Source organism: Mastomys coucha, unplaced genomic scaffold (genome assembly GCF_008632895.1).
Source record: "Mastomys coucha isolate ucsf_1 unplaced genomic scaffold, UCSF_Mcou_1 pScaffold13, whole genome shotgun sequence".
Taxonomy (NCBI): domain Eukaryota; kingdom Metazoa; phylum Chordata; class Mammalia; order Rodentia; family Muridae; genus Mastomys; species Mastomys coucha.
The window spans coordinates 38,358,222-38,374,568 of NW_022196895.1; the positions used below are offsets into that span (position 1 = coordinate 38,358,222).

General features: G+C 37.7%; 1 protein-coding gene across 3 annotated transcripts in view; it reads left to right on the top strand.

Annotated features, from left to right (window-relative positions):
• Positions 1 to 16,347, top strand: part of Rbm27 (RNA binding motif protein 27) — a 69,806-nt gene that overhangs the window by 43,861 nt on the left and 9,598 nt on the right. For all 3 annotated transcript variants that reach the window (XM_031365572.1, XM_031365573.1, XM_031365574.1), the window contains 9 exons: positions 1,063 to 1,207; positions 1,879 to 2,032; positions 3,069 to 3,365; positions 5,919 to 6,062; positions 7,766 to 7,885; positions 9,060 to 9,134; positions 9,250 to 9,414; positions 12,179 to 12,283; positions 12,390 to 12,578. In XM_031365572.1, coding sequence (XP_031221432.1) covers positions 1,063 to 1,207; positions 1,879 to 2,032; positions 3,069 to 3,365; positions 5,919 to 6,062; positions 7,766 to 7,885; positions 9,060 to 9,134; positions 9,250 to 9,414; positions 12,179 to 12,283; positions 12,390 to 12,578 — 1,394 coding nt within the window. The remainder of the gene's footprint in view (positions 1 to 1,062; positions 1,208 to 1,878; positions 2,033 to 3,068; positions 3,366 to 5,918; positions 6,063 to 7,765; positions 7,886 to 9,059; positions 9,135 to 9,249; positions 9,415 to 12,178; positions 12,284 to 12,389; positions 12,579 to 16,347) is intronic.

Consider the following 16,347-nt stretch of genomic DNA (forward strand, 5'->3'; position numbering starts at 1 on the left):
CCCCCCCCCCCCCAAATCAAGCCAAGATAAAATACAAGCATATGCCTTTAGTGTGAGTTCATTTTCCTCCTTGCAAATACATTAAAGTATGATCCTATATAAACACATAGCAGGGCATGGTGTCTCACTATAATTCCAGTCAGTGCTCAGGAGACTGAGGCAGAGGATTGCTTGAGTTCCAGTCCAGCCTGGGCTACAGAGTGACACCCGATCTCAAAAAAGAAAAAAGAATGGAAAACAAAATAATGTAATACTGCATATAAGAAAATCATTAGCTGAGTGGTGGTGGCACATACATTTAATTCCAACACTCAGGCAGCTGAAGAAGGTAGATCTCTTAGTTCAAGGCCACAGAATTTACACAGTAAGTTCTTGGACAGCCAGGACCCCACAGAGAAACCATGTCTTGAAAAACAAAACAAAACAAAACGAAAAAAAGAAAAGAAATGAAAAGAAAATCTTTATGTGGTAAACATTTTGTTGGACCATGACTGGAAGAAGATAATAATCCTAGTTGTACTGTTTGATCCCTTGTTGAAAACAGTAATTGTTATATATTTATATTATAAAAGTAAGTAAACTTATGGTGTATATATATATATATATATATATATATATATATATATATATATATATATATATATTAAATGCCTTGCTCTTCCGACAACTTTCTCCAATAACTTTCTTGAATTCATTGATGGTCTGCTTGAGTTAACTGTCACACTGTATTTCCTTTTAGGTTTTAAGCTTGCATTTTAATTTTTTGAATGTAAAGAATAGAGGCATTTGTGGCTTTTCTTGCTGATAGGAATTTCTATTTTTTTTTTTTTTTTCCTGATAGGAATTTCTAAGAAGGAAGTGGTAAGCTAGACACAGTTGTGCATGCCTCTAATCCCAGCCCTTGGCAAACTGAGGCCATTGATCTGCCTTTAAACAAAACAAAAATAAAAAATGGTAGTAGGAGAATGCTGTTCATAGGACCTTTTTTAGCTTTAGATTAAATATTCCAATCATTTGATGTTTCCCCAAAATTCATTAATAGGAATTTTTTGTTTCCAACAGCTGCTAATATTGTCATCCAGACTGAACCACCAGTTCCTGTTTCAATTAATAGCAACATCACCAGAGTAGTCCTGGAACCAGAGAGCCGAAAGAGAGCTATTAGTGGTCTGGAAGGGCCACTTACAAAGAAGCCTTGGCTGGGAAAGTAAGATGGTTTTGTTTATTAGAAATATGTAATCAATGCTTGTGTTGTTTCTCTTGTATTAATAAAGTTTTTGCTAGGTGTGGTAGTGCGTACCTTTATTCCAGCACTTAGTGAGTTCAAAGCCAGCCTGGTCTACAAAGCAAGGACAGCTAGGGCTCTTATAGAGAAAACCTGTCTAGAAAAACAAGCAAACAAACAAATCATTAATTAGTGATTTTTCAAAGTATGTTTCTCAGAGTTAGGGTTCCAAGAGGCACCTTTAGAATATCCTAGAAATTAAAAAGCTAACAGGATATTCATGATAAGGTATGTGTAAAAAACATCATTGACATACTAGAAATGATGGGAAAGAAAACATCAGTACCTTTGCACAAGTTGAAAAATACATGCTTAAAAATGAAAAATATATGGTTAAAGATGTTACTCAATTTGTTTTAAAGGTAGCCTGGCACCTATGTGGCTCTAATATGTTTTCAGTATCAGTTGGGCCGCTTCTCTTTGAAATACTTCATTCTGTTTTCCTTTCCCTCTGCTTTATTGTAATGAGGGTTATGTTAAAGTTCTGTAATTTTTGAAGAGAACCTAAACTTTACCTTCCTTGCTGAAGATGGCCTTTCTTGGCTAGCCATAGGATGGGCTGATTAACCAAGATTCATCGATGCTTGTTTCAGACAAGGGAACAACAATCAGAGTAAGCCAGGCTTCCTGAGGAAGAACCAGTACACAAACACCAAGCTGGAGGTGAAAAAGATCCCCCAGGAGCTGAACAACATCACCAAGCTCAATGAACACTTCAGCAAATTTGGAACCATAGTTAATATCCAGGTAATTTAATTCAGTCAGTGACAGAATGCATGTGTGCTATGAGTTTTGGAAAGTATTCCTAGAAGTTCACCTTGATTAGAGGCAGTGGTAATTCCAACTTTGTAAAGAGTTGTAAACTCTGTTATATATTTGAATGTGCATGTGTGTATCATAGACTTATTTAGCTGACTTTCTTCTTGAGAATTTATTTGATTCTTTTTCTGTAATCTTTTTCTGAAAACACTAGTTATTTTATTTGTTCTAGTTCTTTTATTTTTGTTGTTGTTCATAGGTCTTTGTCTGAACAAATGACCTTTTTCTGTGTATATTAATGTATCTAACAAACTGAGATTTTTGGTATATTATTCAACATCAAATCAATTGTGATAATATAATCTTTTTATGTCTACTTATTAGAAGTTTGAATATATGAATCTGTAGTACAAGTGAGGATTTAAGTGATTGTATTTACATGTTAGTTTAAGTTTATGTCCTTTTTTCTTAAATGTTTTCTGTCATTATTCTTTATGGCATTTAGAATAAAGAACTAGATGGCTTACTATATATAGGTAGAACAGTTTTCTCATATTCAATGAGTATATTGAATAACATAGGCTGAACAAACAATCAGTAGGAATTTATTCTATTGTAAAAGACACAGTTTGGCAATTAAGGGCTGAACTGCTTTTCCAGAGGACTTGAGTTAGGGGTCCAGCATTCACATTGGTTAGGTCATAGCTGCCTGTTACTCCAACTCCAAAGGGATCCAATGCTACTTGATGAGCTGCTTCAGAGGAATGCCTTTTTAGTTTGTAGATACCTGGTTTCTCACTGTCTTCATTTGGCAGAGAGGATGAAAGAGGGGTGTGTGGAGACCCCTTCCTCTTCTCATAAGGCCATCTTACCTAGAAATGTTAAGGGCACAAGTTTAGTACCCCATGTAACCTGAATTTTTCCCTAATCTTGTTCTCCATTGAGGGCCAGAATTTCAACATATAAATTTGGAGGCACATAATTTAGTTCATAGTTTAAGTTGTTGCCATTATTTTTTTTAAAGGTTGCTTTTAAAGGTGATCCAGAAGCAGCACTCATCCAATACCTTACTAATGAAGAGGCCAGGAAAGCCATTTCTAGCACAGAAGCAGTTTTGAACAATCGGTTCATTCGAGTCCTGTGGCATAGAGAGAACAATGAGCAACCAGCACTCCAGTCCCCAGCACAGATTCTCCTGCAGCAGCAGCACACCCTGAGTCACCTTTCACAGCAACACCATAGCCTACCACAGCATCTCCATCCACAGCAGGTGATGGTAACCCAGTCTTCCCCTTCATCGGTCCATGGAGGTATCCAAAAGGTAATCGTGTTTACTAACTAAAAGTCTAGTTTCATTTCTCAGCCAGGATTTTCCAATTTACAGTCTTGACACCTTCCATATTAGGGTTGTTTACGGTTTGATGTATAAACCAGTATCATCTGGTCTCCTGAGACCTGATTATTAAAGAAGTACAGATTCTTAGACCTCACCCATTTTTAATTTAATTAAATAAGTAATTATTTGGTGTGAGTATGAGTGGATAGGCGACGTTGGTAGGTATAAGCTAAAACTTGACATCGTGTGTCTTTACTGATCCTCTCCACTATATTTACTGAGGCAGGGACTCACTGAATCCTGAGCTTGCCAATTCTGCCAATCTAGCTAGCCAGCTTATCTTAAGGATCTTCTGTTTCTTCTTCCTAGGTACTTGGATTATAGGTGGCTTCCCTGCCTGTGTGTGTGGCTTTTATGTAGCTGTGGGGACCAAAACCCAGGGTCTCAAACTTAGCTTTTTACTCACCCCCCTCATCTTCTGAGTCAATTTTTGTGGGAAAGGCCCAGGAAACTGCTTCAAAAAGCTTTGCAGTGTCCTAAAGCTGAGAGAGCTGGTCTAGGGTGATTCACCTAGGTCTGACCTGTTTAGCTTCACCCATAGGACAGTCTTTAGATAATGAGCTTTCAAAATCTGAGTGTTTAAGAAGTATCTGCAGTGAGGCACATGCACTGTCTGCCTCTAAATTCTGAATCTTGAGCTACTTTGGTTTACATTAGAATTAGTCACCTTCATATCTACCCATTTGTCCTGCCATTTCCCATGCAGACATTTTTACTCCTTTAAAAACTGAAATGGAACGTCCAAAGAGTTAAGATTCTGTTTTATATTTTTTTTCTAAGATTTATTTCTTTATTTTATGTATATGGGTACACTGTAGCTGTACAGATGGTTGTGAGCCTTCATGTGGTTGCTGGGAATTGAAGTTTTAGGACCTCTTCTTGTTCTGGTCAACCCTGCTTGCTCTGGTCAACTCCACTTGCTCCAATTTATTTATCATTATACTTAAGTACACTGTAGCTGTCTTCAGACAAGCCAGAAGACGGCATCAGATCTCATTATGGGTGGTTGTGAGGCACCATGTGGTTGCTGAGATTTGAACTCAGGGCCTTCGGAAGAGCAGTCAGTGCTCTTACCCACTGAGCCATCTCACCAGTCCCTGTTTTATGTTTTTGAGAGGAATTTTCAGTTTGTAGCTTAAGTTTGGCCTTAATAGGATCATCTCTCCTGGCCTCAAACACCGGACATACAGTTGCAATTTCATATCTGGATAAGAATGAGGGTTTTGATTTTTGTATAGTTTTCTGTCCTTGGTGCTTAAAACAATAAATAATGACTGGTATATACATATTTCTTAGAACATTCCAGTGAAAAAGTAAATGAAGGAAAGAGCTAGCCATGGTTCATTAGAGCTATCTAGATACTGACAACAACAATTTCCATCTAAATGCTACCATCTTTAGGGTAAATATGATCTGTTGAAAAACAAGCAAGCAGAACACTGAGACAGAAATCTGTTTGAGGTCAGCCTGGGCTACATAGCAAATTCCTATCTCAAAACACTGAACAGTACATACTTGCAGGTCATCTCAGTTCTGTTAGTCACTCCTGTTCATTAGTATCTAAGTCAGACATTTTTGTTTGTGTTCTGTTTCATATTTGGACCTTGTCTTAGTCAGGGTTTCTATTCCTGCACAACATCATGACCAAGAAGCAAGTTGGGGAGGAAAGGGTTTATTTGGCTTACTTCCACATGGCTGTTCATCACCAAAGGAAGTCAGGACTGGAACTCAAGCAGGTCAGGAAGCAGGAGCTGATGCAGAGGCCATGGAGGGATGTTCTTTACTGGCTTGCTTCTCCTGGCTTGCTCAGCCTGCTCTCTTATAGAGCCCAAGACTTCCAGCCCAGGGATGGCACCACCCACAAGGGGCAATTGAGAAAATGCCCCACAGCTGGATCTCATGGAGGCACTTCCCCAACTGAAACTCCCTTCTCTGTGATAACTCCAGCCTGTGTCAAGTTGACACACAAAACCAGCCAGTACAGACCTAAATGTGAATACTTGTCCTAGATGTTGGATGAATGATGAAAGAATGTAGCCTAAGATTGCCTTTCCATTTCACTGCTGTTTATACTGGGTTAGAAAAACTATCTTCAAAACATTGTATACTAAAGAGAAGATTTTAAAAAGTTATTATGAAGTGTGTGTGTGTGTGTGTGTGTGTGTGTGTGTGTGTGTGTGTGTGTATTTTACTGTGAAACATGTATTTTGGGGGCTAAGGATTGAAACAGGGACTTGTGCAAACTTAGCACAGGCTATCCTGCTGAGCTCCTTCCAGCTGTGTTATGACATGTATTAGACATCCAAAACAGTATGGATAATACAACCATCTGTATATTCATAGTGCCTTAAAAAATACAATTTTACAGGTAGTTTAAGTACTTCCTCATTTCAACTTTAATCTCTATCTTAAATTTGTATCATTCTTGTGGTTTTTTTTTAGACTTATATTACATAGATATTTATTTTGTATTTGTAGATGATGGGCAAACCACAGACCTCTGGTGCCTACGTTCTTAACAAAGTTCCTGTTAAACACCGTCTTGGACATGCAAGCACTAACCAGAGTGACACTTCTCACTTGCTAAATCAGAGTGGTAGTTCTTCTGGGGAGGATTGCCCGGTATGCCTTCTGTGACTTCCGTGTTTATATAAGCCACTAAATATGGCACAAAAATTTGTTGTCATTAATTAAGACTTGTAATCTCTTTCTCAATAGGGCAGTCATGATATTGCCTAAGTGTACTTCCCTAATTCCCATAATTCAGTTAAAAATTAACTGTTTAATTTTATTTAGAGCTATCTAAGAATCAGAATTTTAACTTATAGCTGTTTATTAATAGGTAGATGTCCTTATTAGTCCATATCTTCCCACCCTGGTTTTTTGAGATGAGGTCTGACTACATAGCCCAGGCTAGCTTCTGCTCATGATCCTGCTGCTTTAGCTTCTTTAGTGCTGTTATTAAAGACATCTACCCCCACATCTGGCTCTCATTTTCCCTTTTAGGTATAATTAAGAACCTAGTAAGGCTAGGGAGATGGATCTTAAAGGTGACCTGATTTTGATTCCCAGCATCCACCCTGGCAGCTGATAGTTGCCTGTAATATAGCCTCAACTCCCAGGGACCTGGCACCCCCTTTGTGGCCTCTGTGGGCAGTGAGTGCATGCTCATGCACAGACATAAATGCGTTCACATCTAACTAAAAATAAGTAATTAAAGTTTAAAATAAAATCTTAATAAAACAATGAAAGTAATTCATAAAGCCAAGTGTTGAAATGTCTCTTGCTTTTAGGAATATATCTATACAACATGTGTAGTTATCATTACAAGGAGCTAGAGGAACTTGGAAAAAGAAAAGTGATAAGGGATAGTCAAAAAATACTCTAAGGTCTCTGTGACTGAGACAGTTTAGTGGTGGCACATGGTTTAACAGACCAGTGAAACAACAGAAAGTAGACTAGTAAATTGCAGAAGGAATTTATTATATCAACTAACTAGTATCAGATCAAAAATAATTTTTTTGATATTAGTATAAGTGGGTAGCCATATGAAAAAGATAAAATTACATTTTTTAAAAAAAATTATATCATAAACCAGGATACATCCCAAGTGGACTTGAGGCATAAATGCTGATGGAAGTGCTAAATGATTCAACTCTCATGAAATGAAATTTGGCAATGTTTGGTAATATAACAAAATTATATGCACATATATAGTTTTTCTAAGAATTTGCAACAGAGATATACCGTCCAAAATGTAAAACACATATGTATAAGTTACAACTAATTGTAAGCTCTTTGTAATTTTGAAATTCCCCAAATGCCTATCAGGAACTGATATCCTAAAATGTAATATATCTATCTGTACAGTAAAATATATTTAACTTTACAAAGGAAAGGTACTTTTTTATGTGTACCATAAAGTGGTTTTTAGGTCATAGTAAATTGAGCAAAATGAGCAAAGCTTATATCCAGCGTGTGTCAGGCCCTGGGGTTACATCTCTAGCATCATCCCACCCACCCGAAGAAGAGAAAGAAAAGTATCTGCTTTTCTTTGAAAGAAAAAAATATTAGATGGGCTTGGTAGTACATGCTTTTAGTACCAGCACTGGGGTGGCAGAGGCAGGTGGATCTCTCTGAGTTCAAGGCCAGCTGATCTACAAATCGAGTTCCAGGACAGCCAGGATTACACAGAAACCCTCTCTCTAGTAGAAGCAGTTATTCTAAAAATGATTTTAAACATTTTTAAGATTTAATTTAATCATGCTTATGTGCTTATTGTTTTTGGTTTTTGTTTGTTTGTTTGTTTTTGTAATTTTTTTTAGGTATTTTCTACTCCAGGCCATCCAAAAACAATTTACAGCTCCTCAAACTTAAAGGCACCTTCAAAACTTTGTTCAGGGTCTAAGTCTCATGATGTTCAAGAAGTTCTTAAGAAGAAACAGGTAACAGTTTCCATTCTTCTGCCTGTTAAGTTCTTTAGCACCTTTGCTAACACCTTTACATTCCCTGTGGCTATAGAGCTATACAACAGGCTATGCATTCTCTTCCATTTAATACACTTAAGAATGATGAACAACTCCAAAAAAAATGGTTCACAGTTACCTTCAGTGCCACATTAAGTACATTTTAATAGATAGGTTTTGATTTTGAGTGTTAAGCCAAGGGCCTTAAGTATGCTAAATACATAATCGGTAAACTATAACCACTAATATTTTTTATATGTTATATTTCTTTTAGGGAGGTCCAGGTTTGAGAGAGTGTTTCTCTGGTGTAGATCAGGCTGACTTCTGGGATTAAAGGCATACACTACCACACATTTTTTTTTTTTACTCAAGAAGAAAAGCAGGCAATTTTTTTTTCTTCTTGGGGTAGGTGGGATGATGCTAAGAATGGAGCCCCAGGGCCTGGCACATGCTGGATAAGTATTTTACCCTGAGCCACACCCCCAGCACAGAGTATTTTCAAATTCCTTTTTTAAACTCAGATAATATTTCACATAAGTATAACATGTTTATGAGTCACTATAAATCAGATTTAAGATGTTTATATAGGAATTTTCAGTAAAAACACATATTTATATGCACTGTCTCCATAGAGAGATTTAATTCCCAGGACTGTAGAAAGAAAATGTTCTAGGCAAAAACTTTGGAATCCTGGTCATTCCTAATATGAGCTGTATCTCATATTTTAAAACTTGAAGCTTCAAGAATAAGGGTTGGCCAGTCATACTGGAAAGTCAAAACAGTTTGCTTTTCTTTAAAGATGCAAAGAATAGCTATAAATCACACAATTTACTGGAATTGTTGGGAAAATATATTCAAAGGTTTCATTTTTGATTTAGGGGTTTTGTTTGTTTTTTGTTTGTTCTTAGATAGGTTCTTCTTGTATAGCCCAGGCTGATCTCCAGTTCACCTCCAATTCGTGATCTTTTTGCTTCAGTCTTTTTAGCTCTGGGATTATAGACATGTTCTAGCCATATCCTGTACCCCAGCTGCCACTTTCATCTGTTTTGATTTAGGGAGGAAAGTCCAATTTAGAGAAGAAATGAGTTGGTTATGTTTCATTAGATTTTTTGTTTTTTAATCCATTACTGGCTTCTTTGTTTACCTTATCCAGGAAGCAATGAAATTACAGCAAGATATGAGGAAAAAGAAACAAGAAATGTTGGAAAAGCAGATAGAATGCCAGAAGGTACTCAAAGAATTCATTGCATGCTGGAGTGTTCTATAAAATTGATTTACAAAGTTAAAATTGTAAGGCTTAAATTTGCTAAATATAGGCTTAGTTTTTCCTGATTATTTTGTAGATGCTGATCTCTAAACTAGAAAAAAACAAAAACATGAAACCAGAAGAAAGAGCAAATATAATGAAGACCTTGAAAGAACTGGGAGAGAAGATCTCCCAATTGAAAGATGAATTAAAAACATCTTCTACAGTCTCCACACCGTCCAAAGTAAAGACAAAAACAGAGGTATCTAATTGCATTTCTCCCCTAGTATCCTTACAGAACATCTATAATGTGCTTAGTACTTTGAGAGTACAGTGCAACCCATAGGTAGCCATTATTGTAGCTGGTAAATGAGGAGGGAGAGCAGCAAGCAATTAGGCAATGTGGTTTTACTGATGTGAAATAAGCTCTTCAAGAAAAGTTTAAAATCCTGTATGAACAAATGTGCTGGGGTGGAACCCAGGCCTACATGCATTTTTAGACAGTTGCTGTACCATTAAGTATACATAAGCCCTAATGATCTGTTGGTTTTGCCTTTTACATTTTTAAAGGCCTAAAAGTTTATTTAGTTTTCAGGGAAGATATGGTTATTCTTTTGGTCTGGGGGAGGTATCTTTGTTTATCTGTGTGGTTTGTTTGAAACAGTCTCATTCTAAAGCCTTGGCTGGTATTGAATTTGTTATTCTCCTGCCTCAGGCTGAATATTGAATGTGGTCATTACAGACATGCGCTACTGTAATGTGGGATAATTTTTAAAAAAATTTTTTTTGAGATAGGGTCTCATGTATCTAGGCTGGTCTCAAACTTATATGGCCAAGGGTAGCCTTATACTTTTGCTCCTTCTACTTCTACCTCCAGAGTGCTGATATCATTAACACATGTCATCACACCCAGTTGATTCAGTCCTGGGAACTCGTGTGTGCCTGGCAAGCTCACTCTGAGCTACACCCCTAGCACACATAACTTTATTTAAATTAAATTTTACTTATTTGTATTGAAAGAGAAATTAATAAAATATAAAAAGGAAAGAAATATTTCCTATTTCAGCTATGCTATGATCTCTTACTAATCAAACACACTCATTGATTTTGACAAGAGTATAGATGTAATGTTAAATAAAAGAATAATTAGAAGTTCTGGATCCAGTTATACCTAATTTATTCATTTGTCCATTTTTTTACCCCAGGAAAACACTTTTGTATAAGATTTCATTGATCATAGATCTGTATTGGGATTTTTTTTTTTTAGGTTACTTTCAGCCCTTGAAGAAATGGGAGTTAGCTTATTATATATATGTGTGTATATACACACACACACACATATATATATACACATATATATAATGTATATATGTATATATAAACGTATACAGTATGTTTGAAATTATACTTTTATTATTAATTTAAGAATAAATTATTGGGCAACTGAGATAGCTCTGTGAGTATGCTGCACAGCCTAAGAATCTAAGTTCTTTTCACAGGACCCACATGGTGTTAGGAGAGGAATAATTCCCACAGGTTGTCCTCTGAGCACCACAAATGTACAGTGTCACATGCTAAATAAATACCTGTGTCTGTTTATTTGAAAGACTATAAATCTTTCAGTAGGACTTCTCTAGAAAGCTGAATCTAGAGAAGCACTTGTGCTTCTAGTACTGGGAGCAGAAGAAGGAAAAGGAGAAGCTCACAGCCAGTCCCAGCTATGCAGTGAGCTCCAGGCCAGTGTGTAAAAGCCAGGGAGGGTAACATACATTCTGTAAGGGGAAAAGGAAGGCTTTGAAAGATATAGGTCCCGGTGCTGGAAAGATGGCTCAATGTTAAGAGCAGTTGCTACTCTTGAGGAAGACCCAGCTTTTGTTCTCAGCACCTACATGATAGCTCATAACCATCTGTAATTTCAGTTACATGTAATCCTATGTCCTCTTTTTACCTCTCTGAGCACCAGACTCATACATCTAGGCATAGAAAACACATAAATAAAACTAAAAAAGAAAAAATCTTTTAAAATGCAATTCAGATATATTAATGATGTTTTCTTTAGTTCTAGCAGGTATATATGGAGAGTTTTTGAATTCTTTCTTTCTCCTTCCCTTCTTTCCTTTTTTCCTTCTTTCCTTCCTTCCTTCTTCCTCTCTCTCTTTTTTTTTTAATAAAAGAGGGTCTTTGGATATTACTCAGGCTGGCCACAAACTTGTAGGCTCTAGTGATCCTTTCAACTCAGCCTTCTATTTTAAATGGGACTATAGGCATGTGTCACCATACCCAGCCAGATGTGGCTTTTGCAAATTATAGGGGGGCTGCAGAAAGAGCTCAGTGGTTAAGAATGAATACTGTTCTAGGGAACTCAAGTTCTCTTCTCAGCACCCACATCAGGTGGCTCCCAACTGCCTCTTCAATAGGATCCAACACCATCTTCTGACATCCTGGAAGACTATCAAACTCCCACACAGATGTGCACGCATACACACAATGAAAGATAAAGAGCGTGTGAGGGAAAAAGGCTTCCACAGCTACTTCAAACTGATAATTTGTCTCCTACAGAAAGAGAGAGTGGCAGTAATAGAGCACCAGCCTGAGATTAATTCTCTACTGTTCTTTATTTATACTGTTATACTTATTAACTCATTTCATTGTTTTAAAGACAAGATTTCACTCTGTAACCTGGAGTGGCTCTAATTTTAGACAGGCCTGCTTTAACCTCTGATTACTGGGTTATAGGTGTAAGCCATACTACTGGTCTTTTGTGAAGTTAATAAATACTTTCTATATAATTTTTATTTGATTAGTTGCATTTCATTTATGATGCTTTATTATGTGAAAAGTGTCTTGGTCAACTCTTACCTTTCCAGCAGAATCACTATGCTGGCTGTGTTTACAGTATGCCTATGAGGGTTAATTTCCTTTGAGCATTTTGCAAAGGAGAAGCACGTCGTTGTGTAGCTATAATGCTCTGAATAAGAGATTCGTAGTTACCTTATCTCTTCCTTTTCCTCTTTTGTTTTTCCCAGGCCCAGAAGGAGTTGTTGGACACAGAGCTGGACCTCCACAAGAGGCTCTCTTCAGGAGAAGACACAACAGAATTACGCAAAAAGCTCAGTCAGTTGCAAGTCGAGGTGAGATTTAACTTGCATAACATATCAGAAAATAGATTTTCTCTTTATGTACTTATGAAGGATTAATGTAACAATGTGTATTACCTTTTATTTTGTTGTTATTTAGGCTGCAAGATTAGGTATTTTACCTGTGGGGCGAGGAAAGACCATGTCCTCTCAAGGCCGAGGAAGAGGCCGAGGTCGAGGAAGAGGGAGGGGCTCACTGAATCACATGGTGGTGGACCACCGTCCCAAAGCACTCCCAGGTGGAGGATTCATTGAGGAGGAAAAGGATGAGTTGCTTCAGCATTTCTCAGTAAGTTTTTAATGTAACTCATACTAACTTAAAAAACAGTGCACTCAGCACTAAGTTTATCACAGTCAATAAATATCAAATTATTTCTAGGTTAGAAATGTTAGTTGTTAAAACACAACTTTTATCAAGTTCTTATTAATGTACTTTTGAAGGTCAGAAAGTAGGTTTTACTGTGACATTTCATAATAATTTACATAAACATGTTTATAATGGCATAGTGTTCCAAAGCCATATTTGATCTTAAGTTTATTTCACAGTTTACCAGGTATTTCTAGGTTAAAGAAAAATTAATCTGGAATAGAGGCAAAACTCAAATTATTAGGTAGTAAGCATGTTTGTTCTGTATACAGTGTCAACAGAGATATAAATAGAGATCAGCTACAGACAGATAAACGTGCAGTATATTTTCTCTTTCCAAACATTCACTAATTTATTTGGTAAATAATCCTGAGTTAGAGCTTCATAAATGAGTTCATATAATATTAAATGACTATAAGTATGAAAAACATGTGAAATTGTATACAGTAAAGTCTCCTTTAAAATTTTACACAGTTTCAAGTATCCCAGGTTGGCCCCAGATTCCCATGTAAACAAGGACAACCTTGTATTCCTTTTTCCTTTTTTTTTTTTTAAGATTTATTTATTTATTTTATGTATACGAGTATGCTGTCAATCTCTTTAGACATACTAGAAGAGGGCATGAGAGTCCATTACAGATGGTTGTGAGCCATGTGGTTGCTAGGAATTGAACTCAGGAACTTTGAAAGAGCAGTCAGTACTCTTAACCACAGAGCCATCTTTCCAGCCCCAACCTTGCATTTCTGATCCTCCTGCTTTCATCTTCCAAACATTTGGATCACAGGTGTATACGTGTACCTGATCTTAGGTGTTGGTGGGGATTTAACCAAGGGGTTTGTTCGTCCTAGGCAACCATTGTACAGTTTGAGCCTCCCCAGTCTTCAGTGAAAGTCTTTTCTTTAAACTTAAAACCAAATCTTAAACTTCCCATCATGATTACATGGCTGACAAGTACTACAGCCATGATAACCAGGTTTACCCAGACCTAGGCAACTTTTTACAATGTACATTATTTTTGTGGGGGCAGGGGCGGTGCATGTACCACAGCATGCATGTACCAATCAAAGAACAACTTTCAGTAGTTGGTTCTCTCTTCTATCTTTGTGTCCCAAGGGATCAAACTCAGGCCATCCGACCTGGTAGCAAGTACCTTTCTCTAATGAGCCATTTCACTGCCACCCCCACCCCAACCCACCCCTGACATCTTGAGAAAAATATTTCAACTCTATTTTATGTTAAAAGTGGTGAGGCAAATTTCAATGAACAAAGGCTTTACTCTCATTAAAATGTATACAGATGGGGCTGGGGAGATGGCTCAATTGGTTGACAACATGAAGAACTGAGTTTAGATCCCTAGCAGCCATGTAAAAGGTAGGCCAGCATCTATAATGTCAGTGCTAGGGCAAAAGAGGCAAACTCTAAGGCAGCTAGGCAGTCGTTGAACTCAGGGTTCACAGAGAACTGTCTCATAAAAAAGAAGAAAATACATCAAGAAAGACACCACTGTCAGCAGGGCAGTGGTGGCGCATGCCTTTGATCCCAGCACTTGAGAGGCAAAGACAGGCGGATTTCTGAGTTTGAGGCCAGCCTGGTCTACAGAGTGAGTTCCAGGACAGCCACGGCTACACAGAGAAACCCTGTCTCGAAGTCCTCCCCTCCCCCCCCCCCCCCCCCCCCCCCCCCCCCCAGAAAAAAGACACCAGTGTCAGCCTGAGTTCTCCACAAGCAAATATACATCTGAACATATACAGATAGATAAAAACTAAACATATAATATGTAATATAAAATATAATACATAGTCCAGGTTATCTACAACATAGGTACATATATCTTAATAGTATGTATCAAAAATTGGCAGATTTGGGGCCTAGAGAGATGGCTCAGCAATTAAGAGCATTTCTTGTTTTCTTTCTTTTGGGGGGGCATAGATGGGGGGGTTGAGATGGGGTCTCTCTACATAGCACTGGTTCTTCTAAAATTTACTATGTAAACAAGGCTGGCCTCAAACTTAGAGAGATCCTCTTGTTTTTGCTTCCTCAGGGCTAGGATTCTTTTATGTGTGTGTTCTTTTTGAGACAAAATCTCTTCTTATAAAAGTGTTGGCTGTATTAGAACTCACCTTGTAGACCAGACTAGTCTCGAACTCAGGCATCTGTCAGCTTCGGTCTCCTGAGTGCTGATATTCAAAGTGTCCGCCACTTCATCTAGCTTAAAGGCATATTCTTGAAGAGGACCCAGGTACAGATCCCAGAACCATGACGGGGAGGCTGTACCTCAAGCAGCAAAGGATCTGCTGCTGGCTTCACTTAGGTACCTGTAGTCTCCAGGCATAAACTCATAGATCCACATATGCATATACATTTCATATACATGAAAAATATCTCCTTTAAAGGTTGGTAGACTTGCTCTATAAAGAGCCAAGTTGTAAAATATTACAGGGTTCTTATAGCCTACAATTGGTCTCTGTCATCTTTTCTCTCTTTTCCCTGCTTGTACTTTTCTTTCCTCTTCTACACCTCTCCCTTCCCCTTCTTTCCCTTTTGTTCAATTGCCTTTCCCTTTTGTTTTCACACTTTCTTTTTTTTATTCTTTTTTGTTAATTAGATATTGTCTTTACTTACATGTCATATGATTTCTCCTTTCCCAGTTTCCCCTCCAAAAAGAAAAGAAAGAAAAAAAACCCAAAAAACAACAAGAATAAACCCCTGTTGCCTCCCCCCTACCCCCACACTTTCTTGTCTTGTAGCCTTTGTAGTTTTTTGAGATGGTCTCATGTGGTTCAGGCTACCCTCTCAAGCCCACTCTGTAGCCAAGACTTCCTTAGATCTCTTAATCATCCTGCCTCCTAGCGCTAAGCTCGTGGGTGTACATCATTACCACAGCCTTTGTTTGATTTTTTTTTTTTTTTTTTCTTTTTTTGGTTTTTGGAGACAGGGTTTCTCTGTGTAGCTCTGGCTGTCCTGGAACTTACTCTGTAGACCAGGCTGGCCTCAAACTCAGAAATCCACCTGTCTCTGCTTCCGAAGTGCTGGGATTAAAGGTGTGCACCACCACTGCCCGGCCTCTTTGTTTGATTTTTAAGGTTGATTTCACTCTATAGCTCAGATAGCCTACAACTCACAATATATAGCTTAAGCTTATTTCAAATTCATAAAATCCCTTTTTTAGCATCCTAATTGCTGAATTGCAAGCCTCTGCCTGGTCTTTTTTTTTTTAATAATCATTTTAATAAAGTACAAATTTTATTTGTAACTAAACTTTGTTACAGGTAGTTGTGAGGGACCTGGGGACTAAACGTGAGTCATCTGGAAGAGCAGCAAGTGCTTTTAACTTCTGAGCAGGCCTCTCCTTTGTTTTTCTTTTGAGATGGAGTCCTATATAAATCAAACTGACTTCAGACTCACTACATCACCAAGGCTGGCCTTGGATTATTGATCTTCTTGCCTCTATTGCCCAAGTGCTGGGATTCCAGGATGTGCCACCAAGCTAAAGAGCTTTATGAAGAATTCCCATTAAGTATTATAAAGTTTAATCCTGAAGCTGATAGTTTTAAGTCATAGAGTCTTGTTTGAAAGACAGAAACAGGACAGGCACTTTGGTACTCTGCCCTTCATCTCTGCTTGAAGAGATCTGGCTACTTGCAGAAAGGAAAATTGTTCTCTCTCTCTCTCTCTCTCTTTTTTTTTTTTT